The 22,983-nt window shown below is 50.6% G+C and overlaps 1 protein-coding gene across 5 annotated transcripts in view; it reads left to right on the top strand.

The window, feature by feature from the left end:
• Positions 1-19,292, top strand: part of Mgat5 (alpha-1,6-mannosylglycoprotein 6-beta-N-acetylglucosaminyltransferase) — a 307,809-nt gene extending 288,517 nt beyond the window's left edge. For all 5 annotated transcript variants that reach the window (XM_045151121.1, XM_045151124.1, XM_004668162.2 and 2 more), the window contains 4 exons: positions 1,233-1,349; positions 3,839-3,913; positions 13,842-13,999; positions 18,718-19,292. In XM_045151121.1, the coding sequence (XP_045007056.1) occupies positions 1,233-1,349; positions 3,839-3,913; positions 13,842-13,999; positions 18,718-18,916 (549 nt within the window). In that variant the 3' untranslated portion in view covers positions 18,917-19,292. The remainder of the gene's footprint in view (positions 1-1,232; positions 1,350-3,838; positions 3,914-13,841; positions 14,000-18,717) is intronic.
• The last annotated feature ends 3,691 nt before the right edge of the window (positions 19,293-22,983 follow it).

Genomic DNA, 22,983 nt, shown 5'->3' with positions numbered 1-22,983 from the left:
AGAAAAAAAAGGAAAATAATTTTTTGCTAGTGTATGTGTGAGCACGCATGTGCTGGTATGTGAAAACCAGTGGACAGCCTCAAGTATGATCCTCAAGATGTCATCCAGCTCCTTCAAGACAGGGGCTTTCTATTGGCTTGGAGCTCAACAGTTACACCAGACTGCCTGACAAGTAAATCCTGGGGATTTGCCCATCTTCACCTCCCCAGTGCTGGGAGTACAGGCATGCACCACCATCACTGGAATTTTTACATGGGTTGTAGGGATTGAACTCATGCCCTCGTGCTTGAAAGGAAATACTTTACTAACCAAGCTATCTCCCCAGCCAAAAGGGGAAATAATTTCTAATAAGATACTATGTATTTCAGTATTACATAGCCAAGAATTATAGTAGAAAATAAGATTTTCATTTCTTCTTGCAATGCATATTTGTATTTAAAAGTGATAAAACTGAGGCTGGAGAGATAGCTTAGCAGTTAATGCTATTGCCTGCAAAGCCAAAGTACCCAGGTTCAATTCCTCAGTACCCACATAAAATCAAACGCACAAGGTGGCACATGTACCTAGAGTTGGTTTGCAGTGGCTAGAGGCCCTGGCGTGCCGATTCTCTTTCTCTTTGTCTGCCTCTTTGTCTCTCTCTCTCTCTCTCTTTCAAATAAATAAAAATAAAATTTTAAAAAGAAGTGACTTATAAAAAAAAAGTAATAAAACAGAGCCTGGGTGGAGGGGATGGCTCAGTGGATCGAATGCACATGAGAATCAAAGTGCAGATCCCCAGCACCTAAATAAAATGCCAGGCATGGTGGCACACACCTATAACCCCAGCACTGGGACAGGGAAACAGGTGGATCCCTGGAACTTCTAGCTAGTTTGTCTAGCCCAATCAATGAACTCCAAGTTCAGTGGAAGCCCTCGTCTGGGTGGAAAATCAATAGAAGGCACCCAGTATTAACCACTAGCCTCCACATGCATGTGTGCACAAACATGTGAGCACATGCATACCTCCCACACAAAGGAATGAAACTTTCAGCCGAACACCATCACACATACATGTGTAGCTGTTGTTAATGTGGTAAATACCAATGTGAACACATTTTTCTTGAAACTAAGGCCTTCAGTGACTTTGCTTTTGCCATGGTGATTTTTCTGTAATGGTGACCACTTCCAGATGAAGTCTCAAAAAGAACATCTAGTATGTGGAATAGATATACAGCTTGTTTTCTGTCTTCCAGCTGACGTCCCAGCATCCCTACGCAGAGGTGTTCATTGGCCGGCCACACGTCTGGACCGTGGACCTCAACAATCAGGAGGAAGTAGAAGACGCAGTGAAAGCAATTCTAAATCAGAAGGTCACTTCTTTATTCCACCTCCCTCATGTGCACTGTGGCCTGGAGTATGGGGAAAGCATCATAGACCCTGGCTTGCAACAAATAGGGCTTTCCCACACTAGCTGGAGTCAGGAGACAGCCAAGCTGAGAATTCCATGGATGTTCTGTGAAGTGGAAACAAAGCCAGCACCCAGATGTGGGTGTAAGGGCTCCTGGTCCCAGACCTGGGGAGAGGGGCTTCAGTTATGCTTGCTTGCATGACCTGATTGTGTGACTTGTGTAGATCTGCAAAGACAGTGGGGAAAGGGAGTGTAAAGACTAGTGAGGATATGCTCTGTTTTTATAGACTGTTTCTCTACCTAAACATCAGGTGGAATCTTGTCAAAGTAAGTAAACTGGACTCTTCCAATCAATTCAGCATGCATTTAGTAAGCACCTGCTGTGTACAGAGCATACTCTGAGCCACTCTGGGAGCAGGATGATGAGGTCTGCTTCCATTAGCACAAGGGAGCCTGGCTGCTCCCATGGGAGGTTTCCCATCCTGTGGTGTATGAGCTGAGGTTTCCTGAGATTGCTGTGAGGTCCACCCTTCCCTGCACTTCTCATATCACAGCACATTTACCACTTGGTTCTAAGTGTGAATGTAAGTATGGCCATGAGTGTGGGCTGGACTCACTTTGGGTTTCCCTCCTCTGTCATAGAGAGCTGTTACCGCCTTCATTGGTCACTTGAGCCTGCTTCACATATACAAGGTGCTTAGTGTCTTCCACATAGTGTTTAGCCAGTATTGTTTATTTGTATTTTCTGAATTTTCCATACACTACAAGCAACATAAGGGCAATACATACATATCTAATCTCCTTACTATATCCCCACTAATCAGCATTGTGATATACCTGATGGATGGATGGGATAGAGGGAGGGAGGAAGTAATATTTTTACATAAACAGAAGTGTAACACAAGTAGATGTTCAGTGTCAGAAGCACCATGTAGAAAACTAGCAGAATGATGAAAAGGAACCCTTTGAGTAGAAGGCAGCATTTTGAGTTATTTTACATCTATTAGGGATAAGTAAGCAGGCTAAGGAGATAGACCAGTGGTTAAAGGAATTTGTTTGCAAAGCCTATTTGGCCCAGATTTGATTCCCTAGCACCCATGTAGAAGCCAGGTGCAAAATGGTTCATGCATGACAGTTATATATCCCCTCATACACACAAAAAAGTAATAACTTTTTAAGGAGAGGTAGGATTTTGCAAAGCCAGGTGGATCCCTGGAGCTCACTGGTCAGCCAGACTAGCCTACTTGATAAGCTCAAGACCAGTGAGAGACCCTATGTCAAAGGAGGTGGAGGTCACCCAAGGAACAACACCCAAGATTGTTCTCTGGCCTCCACGTGCATACATACCACACACATATACACATGTGTTAAAAAAAAATCCTAAGAAGAGAGCTGCCCCAACATACCTCAGAAGGGGCCCAACTGAAACTAAGGACAACTGGCGAAATAAGCAAGGGTGATGTTTTCCTGTGAACTGGATACCAGCACAAAGGGGAAGGAGATCAATGCAGAGAAAAATCAACTCCTACCAAATCAGAGAGCCAGAGCCTCAGAGGCCCCCAACACCTCAGCACTGAAGCAGACCAAAAATGAACCCAACATGGCTCAGGGAAATCTTGCGGAAGAGGGGGCAGAAAGAATGTCAGAGTTACATGTTGGGTCATGATTTTCAGAGACATTTATCATACTAATAACTGGGGGCTAACTCCACAATGCACGACCCATTTTCAATAACAAGGAGGGTCTAATGGGAGGGGGTAGATCACAGATGAGCCTAAATAATGGTACCAAACTGCCTGTATTTACTGAAAAGAAAACTAATAAATTAAATTAAAAAAAAAAATCTGAACCCTCCCAAGACATGGCCTTAAAAGCCCAGCACAATCCGACATCCATTCTGCTTCTCACCCACCCAGTCTGTGCTCCTTGAGGCCCTTTAACCTCCTGTTTGCATAGCATGTGTTCTTTATGTGCACACAAACCAGGCCTGTGAATGCAGACCACAGCCTTTGTCACCATTGGTGGTTCTTGAGCTGCTCATTGTGCCTGTCCCAGAGCAGCGACCATGCGCTCAGTCAGTAGACGTTTGCTAAATTCCTGGGATTTCTGCCTAGGTTGGGGGGCTGCAGATGATCAATGGCTATAGACTTGAACCTGTGCAGCTCACCTGCTGTCAAGTGACAATGCCCACCTTTAGTTGAAGGCTTGCCAGTCTGAGTATTCTCCTATATAATCACCATAGTTTTAAGAGGTGGATTTTTGCTAGCTCAGGGTCTACCTCCATGAAAGATCACAATAAAGTCTGAGCCCTGTGTGTTCACCTCCAGACCTGTCTTTCTAGTTCCACCCCCTGATGAGGCCACCTCCAAGGTGAGTGCCTATGTGCTGAATGTATCAGGTCAGAGTCCTCTGTCCCTGTTGACAGCGCTGTGTTGTCTGTTGTCTCTGCAGATTGAGCCATATATGCCGTATGAGTTCACGTGTGAGGGCATGCTACAGAGGATCAATGCTTTCATTGAGAAGCAGGTAAGCCCTTCAGAAGACTGTCCTCCTTGACAGGGTCCCACTTCCTGTTTCCTTGAGGGGTCTCCTGGCTTTTCTGTGGTTATAGCCTGCTTTGGAAAATTCCAGATGGTTCCCTATGGCTTGTTGTAATTTGATTTTTTTTTTAATCTGGTATGTATGTGTGTGTGTGTGTGTGTATGCATGTGTGTGAGAGAGTGTGGTTGTGCCAAGGCACACATATGAAGGTCAGAAGACACCCTCAGATGTTCGTCCTCACCTTCCACATCTCTCTTCTCATCGATTGCCTCTGCATTCACGAGGCTAGCTGAACTTTTAGAAATCCTCCTGTCTCCACCTCCCAACTTGATGTAGGCCATGCCTCCATCCATGCTTGTTGTAATTCTAAGTAGAGCACATTCATGATCAGCAAGGGAGCCAGTCTTCCCTTGGGTTTGTTCTCTGTAACAGTGAACGGTTGCATGCGTGCTTAGGACAGAGAGAAAGGGCCAGGACAGGGCCGCGGGCCGGGAAGGTGGCTGAATGGAGAAGACGGCTGGCTGCACACGCATAGGGGCCTGAGTTTGATCTCAGCACCCACACCCGTAGCCCTGCGCTGAGGGTGGGGGAGGCAGGAGAAGTCGGGGGTTCAGCAGTCAGCCAGTCTGATGGAAAAAGCTGCAGCCCCAGTTTCAGCAAGAGACTTCATCTTCAGGGAAGAAGTCAGAAGAGCAAAAGAGGAGGCCTGGCCTCTCCTCGGGCTTCCACTTGTGTGTGCAAAGGGCATGTCCATTGGTACACGTATAAGCAACACTTCACACACACGCACACAAAAACACGTACCATAAAATTATAGTAAAAGATGGAGTCTTTGTAGATCTTACAGATGCCACTCACTTTAACAGACCAGGTGTGACTACCCGAAAGGGATTGGCCACACTCCTGCAGCTTGTCTGTCACCTCCCGGTCCTTGCTGTCACTGTCAAAGTACACAGATGCAGGGTCTCTGGGAAGGGGAGCACAGAGCAAGCAGTCAGGCCACACCTCAGTTTAGAGGCCCTTGGAAACATAAGAGCAAGGGCTTTTTTTGTCTCACAGGTACTGTCGGAACTCTCCTTCAGCACTCACACTGCGCTGTCCCTGGTACTAATGACTCCCTTAGTGAGCTAGCGTCCTAACTAAGGAAGAGTTCATCCTTTCTCTCCACCCTTCACCAGAAGCTTTCTTGAAATCTAACAGTGAGGACTTGGGAAGGATGAAGGACAGACAGATGATTCTATCCTGCCTTAATTTCTCACCCTATAAAGAAATGCAGGGCTGGGGAGATGGCTCAGCAGTTAAGCACTTGCCTGCAAAGCCTAAGGACCAGGTTCCATTCCCCAGTACCCACATAAAGCCAGATGCATAAGGTAGCAAATATATCTAGAGTTTGTTTTCAGTGGCTAAAGGTCCTGACCCTCCCATTCTCTTTCTTTCCTTCTCTCTCTCCCCCTTTCTCTCCCTCTCTCAAATAAATTAAATATATATTTTTTTAAATGCTAGGATCAAAACTACTTTTTCTAAGCATTCCTTTAATGGTATATACACAGTAATACTGAACATGTTATGGCTTTTTTATGGTTTTTCAAATATGTTCCTTTTCAAATGAAACCTTAGGTGGAAAAAAAAAAATAATAGCATGATTTCAGTTCCAAAGCAAGGGAGAAACGCCCCCAGGCCCAATACCTCCAACAGTGTCTGGATCCTGCTGTTTATGCTCCTGGAAGTGACAGGCATAAGCTTCCTCACTGTTCTTTATAAAGTTCTAATTCCTCAGGCTTCCAAAGCAACTCGGAGCTAGAAATAGACCAGCCTAGATCCCCTGTGGACAGAAGAATCAGATCCCCTTGACTGGGTGCCAGAAATAAGGGGTTCCTTTTATCGGGTTGTGAGGTTCATGCAATGGGGCCCCAAGAACTGTGGCAGCTGCAGGTAGAGTCAGTGGAGTGGAAACGCAAGTCCTCACAGAGTGGCGTCGCGGTGAGCGTTTCAGAGAGGGAGGCGGAGGGGGGCGGGGCTGGAGCCTGAGGCTCAGGCTTCAGGCAGTCTGATCAGCTGGGTTTTGTTGGTTTTTGTTCTGTTCTTGGTTTGTATATGTGGGCGTGGTGTGCATGTTTATGCACACACCTATGCACAGGTGTATGGAGCCCAGAGGACAATCTCATACGTCATCCTCTGGTGCTGCATCCACCTCTTTTTAGACAGGCTCTGTCATCAGGTAGGCTGGATCAGCTGTGCAGTAAGTACCTGGATCTGCCTCCTCCTCCTCCCCAGAGCTTGGACTACGACCTTGGACCACCGGGCCCAGCATTGTGTGTAGGTCCTGGGACTTAAGCTCAGGTCCTCATGCTTCTTCCGCAAGCGCTCTACCCACTGAGCCATGTCCCCAGGCACGCTCTGAGCTTGGCCATCTGGATTCAGCTCCCGGCAGATTGAGTCTGTGTTTGTAGAACTTGAATATTTATTACTCGGGCTCTCTGCGCCCTAGGTTTCCCCTTTGTAAAATAAGGATACTAGAATCTTTGTGGTGTTGGTATGAGTGTCATGTAAGCCAGTGCACAGGAAATGCTCAGAGCAGACCCTGGAACACGGTGCTTGGAAGCACTCTCAACACTGTTGGACACGCCGGCTGGCAGAGTGCACCCTCCCCGGCCCATCTACCCCGCAGCATGTGGATTTCCTCTGGCCAGAGAGGTTACCAGGATCTTCTGGAGGAAGAGTAATGTTGCAGTAGCTGTCACTTACAATCCCAGTGCATGGGGAGGCTGAGGCAGGAGGATCTCAAGTTGGAGATCAGCCTGCCCAGTTGTTTGAAGTCGGTGGAGGAGCACCAGGGAGATGGTGGCTAAGTGGGTAAAGTACTTGCCTCACAAACATGAGGTCCTCAGTTCCATCCTCAGACCCACATAAAAGTGCCATGCCTGGTGGCCGCAGCTATTATCCCAGCACTTGGGAGGTGGAGACAAGAGACTCCGTGGGGCTTGCTGACAAGCTCCTCTAGCTGGTCAGTGAGCCCTGGGTGCAGTGAGAGACCCTGCTGAAAAATAAGGTGGAGAGCAATTGGAGACTTCTGGCCTCTACACTCGTGTGCAAGCATGTATGCACACCTGCACACACATACAAACACCCGTACACACATGCCACAACACACATACGTTTGTCCCCCAAAAGTAGACTTTCTACGAATCTTATGATTGAGACATTCTCCTAGTACCCCAAAATGAGTAACGAAGGGGCTATTTTGAGTTTATCTCTGCAGTTCTATCGATTCATAATGTTCCTCCAATGCCAGATGGAAGCCAGGACCCCATTGGATCACACATTGGGTCTCTGTTTGCTGTGGCTCCAGTATTTTAGAGCGTGGGGTGCTCCTGTTCTCACAGGGCAGCAGAACATCCTCAAAGAGCCCCAAGGACACCGAGAAGGGTGCTTCGGGAGGGAGGGGAAGCCTGCAGCCCAGAGGAGGTTCCTGCACTGCAGTGCTCACTCCATCTGGGCTCTGCAGTCCTTCCTGGGAGTGGCGTGGGGCTTTTGTCCCTGAACCCTTTAAAGATTGCCCTTTCTGTCCCACCAAGCTGCAAGAGCCATAGAAGGCCAGCTGCTTGGGGTTTGCAGAGGACTGTGGATTTCCTCTGGCCAGAGAGGTTAGCAGGATCTTTTGGAGGAAGAGTAATGTTACAGTTGATTTTTTTGAGTTTTTACTTTTTTTAATGTGGGAGGGCAGATAGAATGGATGTGACAGGGCCTCCAGCCACTGCAAACAAACTCCATACACATGTACCAGCTTGTGCATCCGACTTACGTGGGTCCTAGGGAACCGCACCTGGATCCTTAGGATTCACAGACAAGCAACTCTCATGCATGCAGGCACACATGCATGGATGGGTGCTCATGTGTGTGTGCATGTGTGAGGAAGCCAGAAGAAAACCGTACATGTCATTCCTCAGCCACCATCTACCTCTTTTATGGGGACACAGGGTTTCACGAACCCAGATTTTCCAGTCAGGCTGGATTGACTAGCCAGTGAGCCCCAGGGATATGCCTGTCCTGGAACTCTGTGGCCTTACTCCCTCTCACTGCCTCCTTCAGACCTTCCCTCCCCAGCCTGTCTTCTTAGTTCCCAGTGGTACCCCAACATACCATGGACTGAACACGCTGTTCAGAATTTGGCCAAAGCTGCTGATGGCTGCCACACTCATAATCCCAGCACTCAAGAGGCTGAGCAGGGGGATTGCCTCTAGTTCAAGGCCATCCGGAAGTACATGAAGTGTTCTAGACTAGCTTGGGCTACAGAGTGATAACTTTTCTCAAAAATAGAGCAGGAATTTGATCAGAACTGGATGGGGTGGAGGCCTATGGAGAAGACCTCAGCATGCCGTGCTCAGCACCCTTCCCTGGCCCTTCTGTCCCAAAGCTGTTGCTTTGATCCAAACATGTGGCCCTTCCCACCTGGCAAAGCCAGCCCGGTGGGGGAGCCATATGCCCATGCTTTCTCCTGAGAGGAGCTCCCTCAGCCTTCGAATGTTGGGTGCAGGTCTGAGCCTCCCTTCTGGTGGCAGCACCTTACTTATTTGCCTAGAACATTGCTTTGCCTGAAAACCCCGCTGGAGGCAAACTTGTCTCAGTATGGTTTGCAGCCACTGCAGGGCAGTTTCCGAATTGTCAGACACACTCGAGAAACGCTGTGACTGGTGGGAAGAACCGCTAGAGAGAAATGCAGATGGTGTGCGCTCTGAGTGGGCTTGTTAGCCAGATTGTAAACAACTGCTTATCTCTCTTCCTGGCTGCAGAGATGCCTTGTTGGGTTGGAATAATCTCCTTTTTAAAAAATTTTTGCTACTATCAAAGCCTCCAGGAGGCCAAAACCATGCAGTTTGCTGCAGTGGCTCTTGATTGAGGGCCAGTTACCTGCAAAGCTAGCGCCATGTTAGTGGCAATCTACCAACAACAACTCAGCCTCCAAAACCCAGCCTATCTCCTGGAACCTTCTCTGCTTGCCATCACCACCGCTCTCTCCTCCCGCGCAGTCAGTCCTTTCTCTCCTCAAGGGGCTTTGCAGTGACTGTGCGTGGCCATCTGTGGTAAGTGCCCACCCCTCTTACTGGACATTGGACCTGTGAGGCCAGGGCCCGTGTCTTCCTCATGTCCTGTTTCTGGCAGCTGCATGAGGCTTTAATAGTCATTTGTAAAGTTGTGAATGAATGCATGCTTATCTGCCTCTTAGCAAGGATCTGTTGAATGAATGAATGTGTACTTAGAGTGAGACAGTGAAGCGAGCATCATCGCCACGTTGGCCTGGGCTGTTGCTGAACAGAACGGAAGGCCTTTGGCCTCCTGATCGCCCTGTGGCTTTGCACCCATCGGGGTTTGGGATTTCTGTGCTGCTTGTGCCCTGTGAGCAGCTGGATGCAGAAGCAGCTGTCATGGATGAGCTGCCAGAAGCAACACAACCCACAGCAGTGGTCCACCTTGGAATGTTATCTTTAGCAGCCTTTCTCTCTCTCTCTCTCTCTCTCTCTCTCTCTCTCTCTCTCTCTCTCTCTCTCTCTCTCGTGTGTGTGTACGTGTGTGAGAGAGAGAGAGCGCGTGCATGTGTGTATGTGTCTCCGTCCTTACCTTTCACCTTGTCTGAGGCAGGGTCTCAGCTCTCATTGCTCACCATTGTGGCCTGAGAGCTTCTGGGAAATTCTGTCTCCCAGACACATGTGCTACTTTGCACATCAGGCTTTACGTGGATAGTGGGGAATCAAACCTGGCCCGGCAGGTTCTTGCTGTAGACGTGCTGGGATTACAGACACCCACTACACTGCCAGCTTTGTTATTTTATTCACTGAGCCATCTCTCCAGCCACCCTTCACCTCTTCTGCTTTCTTTTCTTTTGATGCAAGGGTCTCATGTATCCTAGGCTGTCCTCAAACTTGGTATACATGTAACTGAGCATGACCTTGAACTTCTGATCCTCTTGGCTCCATTTCCTAAGTGTTGGTATTACAGGCATACATGACCACTTCTCAGAGCTGCACAGGGACTCAGGATGGGTGGCACTGTCCCCATTGCCTACGCAGGACAGCAGGACAGGCAGAATGAGCTTGAAAGGCATCTGTGAGGCTGTGGACCAGAATCAGCCCCATCCCTGGCCTCCTGCCATACTTTCTTCTGACACCTTTGGGCTCCCTCTGTTCAGTTTTATCCCCTGCAAACTTTCCAGATGGTTCCTTAAGCTTGGAGAAGATCCTGCTATAATAATTGCTATTCTTGGTCTTGAGAACAGACTCCTGGGAGGATGCCAGGCCATCCTGGTGAAGCCCAGCGGGATGGCTGGAGCCCTGTGTCTGTGGCTGACCTGAGCTGCCAGATTCACTGATACTGTCATGGCAGAGAGCAGTGCCCCCCCCCCGGCCCATTCTGTATTCACATTCAGGGTACCGTGGGTCTGTCACATGCCGTCACCCCTGGTGTGTGCTAACATCACTGTGAGTAGGAGTCAGGTGGAGTCCTCCTGCTAATGGTACCCAGGGCTGCGTGCCTCTCTCTCTGCCCACATACTTCTCTTTCAGAAGACTCAACTGCATCTTAACGCTCTTATGCAATTATTATATATATTATGAAACAATCCAAATTTCTAGACCATTCTGGAATCAGTTGATTAGAATCTGCCTGTAGATGTCCCACCTGTTGCTGGGTGAAGCATTTGTGTATGCTAGCCACCCAATTCACTGGGACTCCAGGAGTCATGGCCCCTCTCCTCAGGGGGGACAGCTGAGGCTCTAGATTTCTTCTTCGGGTCCTGGTCATCATACTAGAGACACACAAGGGTGCTAGACCACATGCTTGCTGGAGGCCGCTGCCTTTGGCATCTCACCTCCTGGAAGGAGGTGCTCAGACGCCCCTCTGCAAAGGAACGAGGAGGGAGCCAGAGCTGCAGGAAGTCGTCGCGACTGTCTCGTCCTCTCTCTTCTGGTCAGGAAATGGAGTCTCCAAAGGTTACATGTTTTGTCAACAAGCTTGCAGGCTGGTGAATGGGAAAGGTAGAATGGGCCGGAGAATGGCTGCCTGAGAATCTGGGAGAAGTTTTGGCTTTGGTTGTTTTTCAGCTTAATAAAAGCAATGTGAGGACAAGGCTTCTTTTAAGAAGTGTGATCATGGGGTCAGGGGAGGGCTCAGTTGACTGCCACACGAGTGTGAAGCCGTGAGTTCAGATTCCCAATACCCACGTAAAAGCCAGACATGGTGGCACATGTCTGTCATCCTGGTGCTGGGAGGCAGCATGGGAACCTACCGCCGGGTCAGCCAGATCCTCAAGCTCTGGCTTCATGCGGGACTCCGTGTCCCAGCATGAGGTGGAGGCTGGAGAGCGGGCTCAGCAGTTGAAGGTACTTGCTCACAAAGCCTGCCGGGCCAGGTTTGATTCCCCACTATCCACGTAAAGCCTGATGTGCAAAGTAGCACATGTGTCTGGAATTCATTTGCAGTGGCAAAGGGGCCTGGTGCATCCACTGTCTGTGTATGTGTGTCTCTTTCTCTCTCACATACACACACACAGAACACAAATTTTAAAAAAAATTGTTTTGAGGGTCTCATTCTAGCTCAGGATGACCTGAAATTCACTGCGTCTCAGGCTGGCCTGGAACTCAAGGACCCTCCCACTTTGGCCTCCTGAGTGCTAGGATTAAAGGCATGCACCACCACACCCAGCAGAGGAAACAAAAGCTTGTTTTTTAAATAAATAGGGTGGATAGACGCCATCAGACATTTTTGGCCTCCACATGCACTTGAACACACATGCGAACCCACCCCCCCCACACACACATGCATACTACACACATGGTTAAAAAAAAAAACTCACGCGCTGGAGAGATGGCGTAGCAGTTAAGCACTTGCCTGTGAAGCTTAAGGACCCCAGTTCAAGGCTCAGTTCCCCAGGACCCACATTAGCCAGATGCACAAGGGGGCGGACGTGTCTGGAGTTCGTTTGCAGTGGCTGGAGGCCCTGGTGCACCCGTTCTCTCTCTGTATATGTATCATGCTCTCTGTCTGTCGCTTTCAGATAAATAAATAAAAATAAAAATAAGAAGAAAAAAAGTTAACAGGGAACCCTTAATAAAAACAAACCTCACAGTGTAGCTTGCCCAGGTGTGCCCCTTCCTGTTGCTGGAGGCCCTGGCAGGCAGCAAAGCCCCTCTGCAGTGCAGGGTGAGAACAGGGGTGTGGTTCAAGCCACTTCCTCCTGTGTCCGGTCCTGGGAGCTGAGCTGTAGATGACTAACTCCCTGGTCCACAGAGGAAGAGGCCGGGCTGAGGGAAACAAAGCATTGTGCCAGGACGCGGGTTTGGAAGTAGACCTGGCTGCTCCTGACCCTGTGCCTCCTGGAGGCTTCTCGGCCTGCACAAGGTGGCAGCTTTGTGCTCCCCCACAGGGCCTATCACGTGCGGAACTCACCAGCCACACAGCTGTCTGTCTGTCCTGTATAGTCCTTTGTCAGGGCGTAGAAACCTGCTTGTCTTCAGTATTATTTGTCTGTAAATACACATCAGCAGTTTCAATGCAACAGCCTGGTATGCAGCCCTTTGTTCGGCCCCACTGCTGCCGAGCTGGCTCAAGCCAGAATAGCTTTCTTGGTGTCTGTGTTCCATGTCTATGGACTGGATTCCTGCAAGGCACCCGGTGCACCCCGCGCCCCTATCCATGGCCTGGTGCCTCTGATGACCAGCACTCCCAAACACCATCCAAAAAGCATGGCTCCTAGCTCTCCCACACCTTGGGCAGGTGTGGCTGTCCCTGGGAGATGGGTGCCTTGGTTGCACTCCCCTATGCACTAGCAGAGGGGGTGCTGGGTGCCAGGTCCTTTCACGTCACATCTCAGCTTAAAGAGAGTCAGAGTGAGCAGCCTGCCTCTCCCTTCCCCAGCATCTCAACACCCAAGCTGATGCTTTCCAGTGCAGTGTCATTTCCTGGTGGCCTGACTGCCCCTTCCTGGGTCTCCGTTATCTGTGCTCCCTGTAGAAGGCAGAGTGATGTGCTCCTCCACCCCACAGACTTACTCAGAACACACCACTTCCTCCAGCCTCCCCCACCTGTTGAGTCAGTGTTCCAAAATAAGTGTTTAGCCTGCAATTAATTAATTAATTTGAGAGAGAGAATGAGCCCACCAGGGCCTCTTGCTGCTGCAGATAACTCCTCCAGACCCGTGTGCCACATTGTGCATCTGGCTTTACATAGGTATTGGAAAATTAAACCAGCCTGGCAGGCTGTGCAGGCAAGTGCCTTTAACCCCCATGCTATCCCCCCAGCCCCAAGGAGCTATTTTCAACTAGCAAGCCCTGGATCCCTGCAGGAACATAGCACCATGTCAGGGGGCACCAGAGATGCCCACAGTCACTTTCACCATACAGTGCCAGAATCTTGCCATTGAAATAAAGCTAGTGTGACATCACGTGAGGTAACTGCCAAGTTAGGTGGGTGGGGACTCAGGAGGAGGGAGACTTGGAAGAAGCTCCTCATGGGAAATGAAGGAGTTTTTGTTGTTTGTGTTGTTTTGAGACAGCTGTAGCCCAGGCTAGCTTCAAACTTCCTTTGTAGCCAAGGGTGACCTTGAACTTTGATCCTCCTGCCTTCACCTCCCTATATATATAATGACTGACAGGTGTGTCCATCATGCCAGGTTTATGAAGTGCTGGGGACCCAGGACTGTGCGTATGGTAGGCAAGTACTCTACCAACCGAGCTACAGGTCCAGCCCGGAAGCTGATGTTGGGAGTGGGCCCAGCCTGGCCCAAGGACAGGCATGCCCACCCCTGCCGTCACTTATTCCCTGTGTGGCGCCTCCTGCTGTCAGAATTCCTTGACAGGGCTAAAGATGCCCCTTCAGGCTTGCGTACTTGGCCCTTTGGCTGACAAGTTCATTATCATTCTAGGACTTCTGCCACGGCCAAGTGATGTGGCCGCCTCTGAGTGCTCTGCAGGTGAAGCTGGCCGAGCCCGGGCGGTCCTGCAAGCAGGTGTGCCAGGAGAACCAGCTCATCTGTGAGCCATCTTTCTTCCAGCATCTCAACAAGGACAAGGACATCCTGAAGTGAGTCTCTGGGGTGGGGCAGGCTGGGGACAGCTCAGCCTTGCAGATGCTAAAGACATGCTTGGGTTCCATTTACATGCTCTGGGTTGTAGGAAAACAACGTGGGAAAGTGAGCAGACTACAGTGAACACCCAAAGAACATGCCTCTGCACTTTGTTTGTTTCCAGCAGGGTCTCGCCCTCGTCCAGGCTGAATTGGAACTCACTCTGTAATCCCAGGCTGGCCTTAAACTCACATCCATCCCCCTACCTCTGCCTCCCAAATGCTGGGATTGAAGGCGTGCGCCACCACACTTTTTTTTTTTTTTTTTTTTTGGTTTGTTTTTCGAGGTAGGGTATCGCTGTAGCCCAGGCTGACCTGGAATTCACTCTGTAGTCTCAGGGTGGCCTGGAAGTCACAGCGACCCTCCTACCTCTGCCTCCCTCATGCTGGGATTAGAGGGGTGCGCCACCACGCCCAGCTTACCTGCATTTTCATTGATCTGTCAGCTGCAGTTACCTGGCTCACTGACCATTTAGGACTTGAGTAGAGTGAAGTATTTTCATAAATAATGCCTGTCTGAGCTTGACCATTGGGGGAGGATTTTCGTTTGCTAATGTTGATCCCAAGAACGTAAAGTGGAGGTTGGCATAGAACAGAGGCCCTGGTAGCAGCCAGGTTCCCAGCAGAGGGGCATTGTGGGGGACAGGGGACGGTCTTGGACCCTGGAGTCAGAAAGTGTAAGAAGCAACACAGACTTGCCCCCCACGGACTCCAGGCGCTGCTCCAAGCCTTATGGTCCCCAGCCCCTCTCTGCCCTGTCCCTGGGGACAGGGGACACATGGTGCAGCCGCATCTGTTGTCCCCCTAGCAGCCAGGCAAGCGTAGTGCCCGAAGTGCTGCCCAGGCTGCCCCAGGGGCCTTGGAAACTTTGCTTTGTGGGACTGATGGACGCTGTTCGTTTCTCTGGGCACCAGCATCTGGGCTTTGCATTCTCTAAGTCCCCATCCCACATGCTGGTGCCCATGCTGCCTTGGGACACCTGAACCCAGCAAGCTTTGATGCCATTCTGATTCTCAGCACACCCCTCGCTGTCCCACACATTTGCTGGATGGTCTGGCCTCCCACCAACCTAAGGCTCTGATAAGGCGGTCTCCCCCAGAGCCTTGCTTAGGAGTAGTCAGGACAGTGCTTCTGGGCGTGGTGGCACACTGCTGCAATCCAGCACGTGAAGGGCCGTAAATTTAAGGCCAACCTGCTCCTCAGTGAGATCCATTCTCAAAAACCCAAACCAAAAGAACAAAGACACTACTATGGCAATTATAAATATTCAGTCCAGGGCTGGTGAGATGACTCAGTGGATAAAATGCTTGCCTTGCAAACATGAGTTCAGGTCCCCAGCCCCTCTGTGAAATGCCAGGCTTGGTGGCACATGCCTGTAATCCCTCCTCTGGGGAAGTAGAGACAGGAGGGTCTCTGGAGGTTGGTGGCTAGTCTGGCCTAACAGTGAGTTCTACACCAATGAAAGACCCTGTCTCACAAAAGTATGGTGCCTGAAGAACGACCCTACGTGCATATGTGAAATAAACAACTATTCAGTCCAACCATTGCAGTGCCCGTGCTAGAAGTGGGTATGTAGGGAATGGAGTGGCTCACCTGCTCCCTGTTCTGGCTTCATGTCTGGCCATGGTACTCTGGTACTTTGCATGGTCGCCTGAGCCAGCCTGGTCCCTCCTGAGCACCACATTGTCCTAAGCATGGAAGAAAGCCCCTCCTGGACTCAGCGTCTCCTGTGGGAGTTCCGGGGCCAGGCCTGGTTTCCCTGATGTGTAGTGGGAAGACTGGCATCACAGTGCACATAGAAGCCGGGACCAGACGAGGGTGGCTGAGGCGGCACCTTGGTGCACAGCCAGGGAACGTTTAGGAGCAGCCTGGAGTCTGACCTGCAGAACCAAAAGCAGTACCAAAAGTTTCTGGCTTCACAGCATCGTCCCTGGTTTCCAGGGTCCCATTGGGGAAATGGCTTTTTGCTAGTAGCTCCCTGAGCAGGGTAACTTTTTGAGACCAACCACTCTGTATTGCAAGTCTCAACTCACTAGGGCCAGACTTGGCACCGAATTCATGGCTCATTGTGCACAGTCTTCCTGGCCAAGGAACTACTAGATGCTTTCTGGGAATGGGACCCACGTGGGACTCAAAACAGAGCTGCTCCTGGCCTGGGCACTGTGGCTCAGAGTTAATGAGGGGCCCACAGGTGTCCTGCCTCTGGGGTAAGGGTCTGGTCCTTGGGAGAAGGAAGAGTCACCAATAGCTAGGCAAGTGACCAGTTCCCATCAGTTTTCTCACCTGCAGAATGGGCACATCCTGCATATTTTCTCAGTGCTTCAACAAGCTACCTGCCTGAAGGGAGGGAGGGGTTATCTTGGCTCACAGTTGGATGTACATCCCATCACGGTGGAGAAGCGTAGCTGCAGGAGCAAGGCAGCGGCTCACACTGCATTTGCAGTCGGGAGCAGAGTGATGATTGTTTTCTCCTTTCACTCAATTCTGGACCCCACCTGGCTCATGGGACATGCTGCCCACAGTTAGGGAGGGTCTTCCCACTGCAGTGAACATAATCCAGAAGCTTCCTCACAGACATGCCTAGGGCTTTGTCTCCTAGGTGATTCCTGATCCTGTCACATTGACAATATTGACCATCACGGTGGGTGACAGTGACAGTGTGACTGTTGCAGTCACCTTCACTTCTGGGACAAAGCACCTGAGCAGAAGCAGCTGAGGAGAGGCAGGTTTCTCTTTTGTCTTACAGTCTCAAGGGACAGCCTCTTGAGGGCAGGGCAGGTCCACGAGCAGAGGCTGGACATCACCTCTGCCATAGCAGATGGAAAACAGCAACAGAAGAGTGAGCCAAACTCTGGCAAGGCGGAGCTGGCTGTAGCACCCCAAGCCTGCCTCCAGTAACACACCTCCTCCGGCAAGGCCCCGCCTCCCAAGTTGCCATGGGCTGGGGGCCAGGCATTCGGAACACATGAGTTCACGGGAGCAGCGGTTCAGTCACCACAGCGACAGCACTGCGCAGCCTTGATGAAGGACAGCAAACTGGCCCCTTAAAAACTGCTCAGGGCTCCCAGGCCGAGGACAGAGTAGCCAGTGCCGTGCCCTGTGTTGACCTCCCTCTCCTCTTCCTCCTCCCTGAGCCGTGCAGAGTTCACTAGGGGGGCCGCGGTAGGGCTGCCCTGCACCCAAACACTGCACCGGGCTGTCCCTTACTCGCCCACCTCAAGGAAGGGATTTGAGTTTTCTTACCAGAATGCTGGACTGAATGGTAATTGTGCAGTAAAACTATCTGGAATGAACTCCGTGAGCATAACTTGCTCGTGCATTTCTAAGGACTGGTAGCGTAAAGCCCCAGCTAGCTACCTGGCAGTCTGCTGAGTGCCTTGTCAGCGTGAGGCCCTCTGGGTCCGTCCAGACGTGTTCATGGCCAGTTAGCAGTTAGTGACTCAACAAACCAGACTAATTTCTCTTCTCCAACAGGAGCCTCATTCACACTCAGCTTACATTCTTTTAAGTATTTGGGTGTCCATGGCCTTTAAGAACCAACCACCTGTTGGGGCTGGGGAAAGGCTCAGTTGGTAAAGTTCTTGCCACACAAGCATGAGGACCTGAGTTAGTTCGGGTCAGTACAACTATATGAAAAAGAAAAGTCTGATGGATTAGCAGCACACACTTCTAATCCCAGCACTGGGGAAGTGGAGATAGGCAAATCCCCATTGGCCAAATCAGTGAATTCCAGGTCAGTGTAAGACCTTGACTCAGAAATAGAGTGGGGGCCTGGGAGATGGCTTAGCTGTTAAGGTGCTTGCCTGCAAGGCCTAAAGACCTAGCTTTAATTCCCAGGACCCATATAAACCAGATGCACAAGGTGGTGCATACACCTGGAATTTGCTATAGCTGAAGGCCCTGGCACACCTGTTCTCTCTCCTTTCCTCTCACTATTTCCCTCTCCCCCCCCACTCTGTGCTTGCAGACAAGTAAATGAATAAATAAATAGAGCATGGAGCAACCAACCAAGTAAGATACCAACCTTTGGCCTGTACACACATGCACACACATATAACATGTATATGTATGTATGTATATATGTACATATACATATATATATACATTTACTTGAAAAAAGCCAATACCTTTGGGAACAAAACACTGACGTATCTTCAGTCCTGTGCCCAGCAGTAGTTCCAGACTGAGGAAACAAACCTGCTCAGCTTTGAGAGAAAGTTGGCACTCCATCTTGGCCTTGCACATACTTCATATTCTGTCTGATAGCCTGCTTCCCTTCTGGACAGCTGTCATCCTGCGGCATGTGTGTCTCTCGTATTCGTTTCTCAATAGCTACATAGAACCCCAAGTATGGGTGGTCATAGTTTATTGACCCACTCCCCACTTGGTGCGTACATAGGTTGTCCCCAGTTTCTCCATCACAGACAGAGCTTCCGCAAACAACATACCCTCAAAGTCACGCCCCTGCTCATGTGTTTGGGCGCATGCATGTTTTTCTGGCCCTGAGATTCCTAGAGGTGGAAAATTGCAGGACCAAGGCAAAGGCACACTTCATTTTGAGGCAGGAGCATGGGAGACGGTGCCCGTGCATGCCTCCACAGGGGTCAAGTGATGGTGATGAAGGTGAGTTCTGCCCCTTCCATCTCCAACCTATGTAACTTTCTTTTCCTCTTCAGATATGAGGTGGTCTGCAAGAGCTCAGAGCTGGCCAAGGACATCCTGGTACCCTCTTTCGACCCCAAGAGCAAGCACTGCGTGTTCCAAGGAGACCTCCTGCTGTTTAGCTGTGCTGGAGCACACCCCAGGCACTGGAGGACCTGCCCCTGCAGGGACTTCATCAAAGGCCAGGTGGCCCTCTGCAAAGACTGTCTGTAGCCACCTGTACTCATTCTAGCTGGGAAGAGGTGGCTCCTCTGGCAAGGCCAGGGGCTGAAGTCATTCAGGGACTCTGGCAGAGCCTGAACTTTTTGGTCCCGGGTTTGGATTTGGTACAGCTCCCGCTGGAGCCTACAATCCCAGGAGCCGGTACCAAAACAAAAGTGAAAGCAGATGTCAGGCCAGGAGCCTGGCTCCCCCTGGTGCCATGAGCACCCTTTTGATTTTGTGAGGAGCAGCTGTAGGGAGGCTGTGGCAGCAGCTGCTCCCACGTAAACTACAAACGACGTCTTAAGAATCACTTAAATCAAAACAAAACAAATTGAGCTGATTGAAAAGAACTTTTAATGGGAACATTCCTAAACCCATTAACTTATTTATTTGGGAGGGAGGGAGGGGGCTGGGGAGGGAAGAAAGGGGTTGATCGGTTTCCTCTTTTTTTCCCACACTGTTAATCATCCACCTTCAAGATGCTGTTATTCCGTCGGCTCCAGGTAGGGTTGGCGGCGTAGCTGGGAGCAGCTGTGGGTACCTGGCTCCTGAAAGCAGGTGGCACTATAGCACAAGAAAACCACGCTTTGGAAACAGTCACTGTCCAGGGCACTGTCACAGGGCGGAGGGGCCTCTGTGTGCTCGCCAGTGACACTAGAGGACATGCCTGTGATGTTCAGGGGGCAGCCAGGTTCCAAAGTCAGACTGCTCTGCTGGCAAGAGAGGCCAGTTTCTTGTATGCCTACCCGGGACCCTGCCTCCCTACCCATACACCTAGTTTCTGGTTAGAATTCCTTTAGCAAAGAAATTCATGGTTGTGGGGTTTTTGTTTGCTGGTTTGTGGTAAACTTGCCCTCCCGCTCATGTCCCTCACTTTAACGGGAAGCAGAAGTTCAGGACTCGTCAGAGCTGCCTTTGAACTTGGAGCCTGGTTCTGAGCCCCGTTCCCCGAACAGCTGAGATTTGGGCAGGAATGAAGTCAATCCTTAAAAGTTGGTGGTGTGCCGGGCGTGGTGGCGCACGCCTTTAATCCCAGCACTTGGGAGGCAGAGGTAGGAGGATCACCGTGAGTTCAAGGCCACCCTGAGATGACAGAGTTAATTCCAGGTCAGCCTGGACCAGAGTGAGACCCTACCTCGAAAAACCAAAAAAAAGAAAAAAAAAAAAAAGTTGGTGGTGTGATCAGAGCTGGGCTCTTGCCATGGCCCCGGCTAGTGTCCAGAGAATGGGGCTGTCTGTGAACTTGATGTTCACTATGAGAACATGGGCAGTTCAGGCTAAATGCTGGGTGTTGTCCTGGCCACTCCCCAGTGGGTGTGGCTTGCAGAGGGTGGGACCCTGGGGCTAGCTCTTATTCCAGGCCCAATGGCAGGTAGGTGAGCAGCCCCACTCGTGGGCCAAGAAGTGGTTTGGCTGGGTGAGGCATGTAGGAATCTCACGCTCCAGGGTCGGTGTGTGTGAGCCACCATCCCATGGAAGCATTCCTTGTGTTGTGTGTACGTGAGTGTCCTAGAAAGCCAGACACTGTCTCCACGAGGGTGTAAGAGTGAATCCCCCCTGCCTCTAGGGAGCTCTGAATCACGCACGAGCCGGGGCTGGCTGGTGGGGCCTCACACATCTGCGATGCGGTGTTCCCAGGCCTTGCCTGCTGCGGGAAGGGGTGGTCAGGTGGAGCCTGTCAGGCAGAGGGGCTAAGCAAGGCTGGTGACTAGTCGGACCCTCTGGAGGTGATGGAAAGCAAGAATTCTGTTTTGTAGGTAAGAAGGAGAGCGTGGAGCATTACGTCTGGAAAATGAAATCTTCCAGCTTCTTGATTTCAGAAAACCAAATGTGCCAAGGGCTTTTTCTCCCCTTAGATCGCTGCTCAACGGACCTAAATTGCACCTCCACTCCTAGATAATAGGGGTAGGGGCTCTGCCCTGAGAATCAGCAAAGGGGTCCTTTAAGCACCTCTGCCCAGGCACAAGAAACCCGAAGGAACCCCATTTAGTGAGGAAGTGGGAACGTGTGTTCACTCCTTTAAGCTTTATAAGGGCAACTTACTGTAGTACGAGAGGAAGGAACTGGCCCCCAAACTGTGAGGAAGGGCTTTTTCCTTTGATGGGCCTCTTGGCTGTACCCCAGGGTAAGGGATTTTGCCCGCGGTCCCAGACCCACAATTCATGGGCAGCTGCGCCCCCTCCTGGGCTCTTCCGGGAGCTCCACTGGCCGTGCAAGGCAGTGCGGGCATTCCACCAGCAGGGGCGCCGGTGAGCTGAGAGGTGATGCCCATGCTGACCGTTTTAACCTTCTTAGTAGAGAGCTGCTGAAAGAGGCCCCCAGGATTCAAAAAGCCAGGAAGCTGGGAAGCGACCTTGTCACTACCTGCAGGAGCTGGAGAGATCACTGGTTGAGGCCTGTTCGTCTTCTCCGAGTCAAGACCCAGAGCGCTATGTCCCGTAAATTCTTTGGGGGCTGGAGAGATGGCTCAGCAGTTCAGGTGCTTTCTTGAAGAGCATGGCGACCTGGGTTCAATTCCCCCGTACCCATGTAAAGCAGAATGTACAAAATGGCTCATTCTTTTGGAGTTCATTTGCAGTGCCAAAAGACTGGGCACGCCTGTCTCCCCATCCTAACTCCCCAGCCCAGGCGCAGCGGGAAGTAAGCCCCAGTCCTTTGGTGGGATTTGGGCTGCTGGAGCAGATGAACCCCACACTCCTGTCATTAGGGGCATTAGCAACAGATGGGTGGCCCCTGCATGGACATGGGTTCTTAGGCCTCCTTAGACTTGGCCACATATGATGATCCTGCAGGGGAAACTGGAGAGAGGCTAACACCTTCCTGGTGTGGAGAGAGGTGCTTCTCACGTGTAGGCTGCACCCCTGCACTGCCTTATCAGTGCTTATCTCTATAAAAACCCCATAGGGAGAGAAAGCCCGAACCAGGAGCCACGGTTTCCTGTACTATAGTTATATTTTTTGCCTAGTCTGTTGAATTAATTCCCCCTTGTGATCCCAAGCTCTGAAAAAAAGAATATGAGGGAAAATCATTTGTCTAATTTATTAAGAGAAAGTATTTCTTTTGTAAGGTGGACACTTTCCCCAGCAAGAACTCTTGCAAGGGGAAACACGTAGTTGAATGCCAGAAAACACCTCGTATATTTCCTGTATATAATTTGACCTTTTTTTTCCTGTCCCTGTGTATGAAGTTTGTTTTGTGTGTTTGCTGAGTGTTTGGAAACACTGGCATCTGTTTCTCTGGTGATACTCTCCTCACGTGCCTTTTCACTTTCCCGTGGGATTGGTTTTGGAGGCTGGGTGCTGTGGAAGGGTGCTAACATGAGCAGAAGGCTCCAGCCTGGAGTCAGACAGGTCCTTGGGTGTGTGTGTGGTCAGAGAGCATGCGCACGGGCCCCCCAGAGAGGCATTGGGAGTGTCAAGAATCTCTTTAACAGGCGTCCTCCGGACCACACCAGATCTTTGGGTCTGTCTTGGTTCTGCTGGTTCCCAAAGTGTCGAAGGGGCCGCAGGTCTCAGTGTCCTTGTCCCTTGCTGAGTCGTCACCAAGGCAGAAGAAGGCTAGCCCTAAGTGAGCTCTTCCCAAGCAGCAGCCCAGAATGGCTTCAGCTGGTCAGCCTCGTGGACGAGAATGTCTGCCCTCTCCCCCTTTTCTTTGTTCCTTATTGAGTGAGTGTGGGATTTGAGTGCAGAACCTCGCGCTGGTGACTAAGATACCAGCGAGGCGCGTTGGACCGAGACTACTCACAGACTGGCGTATGCTCCTCTGACCAGACCGAGGTGGTATGCCACCCTCTCCTGTGCCCCCAGATTCCTGATTTAAAAAGAAAAGCAATTTTGTTTACGACAGGCTCTGTTGTGTGTGTTACTGTCCCAAGCCTGGGTTGTTTTATTCATGTACGAACCATCTTAATTTCCATACTGGCTTCATCTGTCACCATGGGGCTGCGGGACATCTTCATCAGACAAGGTGGATGGGGCATCAGTAGAGCCACAATCATGTAGGAAGCCGGCAGCTTAGTAAATCTGAGAAGTTCATTCATTCTTGTTGGCTTTAACAAAAAGTGGGAAGTCAAGTTT

This window comes from Jaculus jaculus, chromosome 5, assembly GCF_020740685.1.
Source record: "Jaculus jaculus isolate mJacJac1 chromosome 5, mJacJac1.mat.Y.cur, whole genome shotgun sequence".
NCBI classification, from domain to species: domain Eukaryota; kingdom Metazoa; phylum Chordata; class Mammalia; order Rodentia; family Dipodidae; genus Jaculus; species Jaculus jaculus.
The sequence above is the reverse complement of the archived record's forward strand: the minus strand, read 5'-3'. Positions and strand labels throughout refer to the sequence as shown.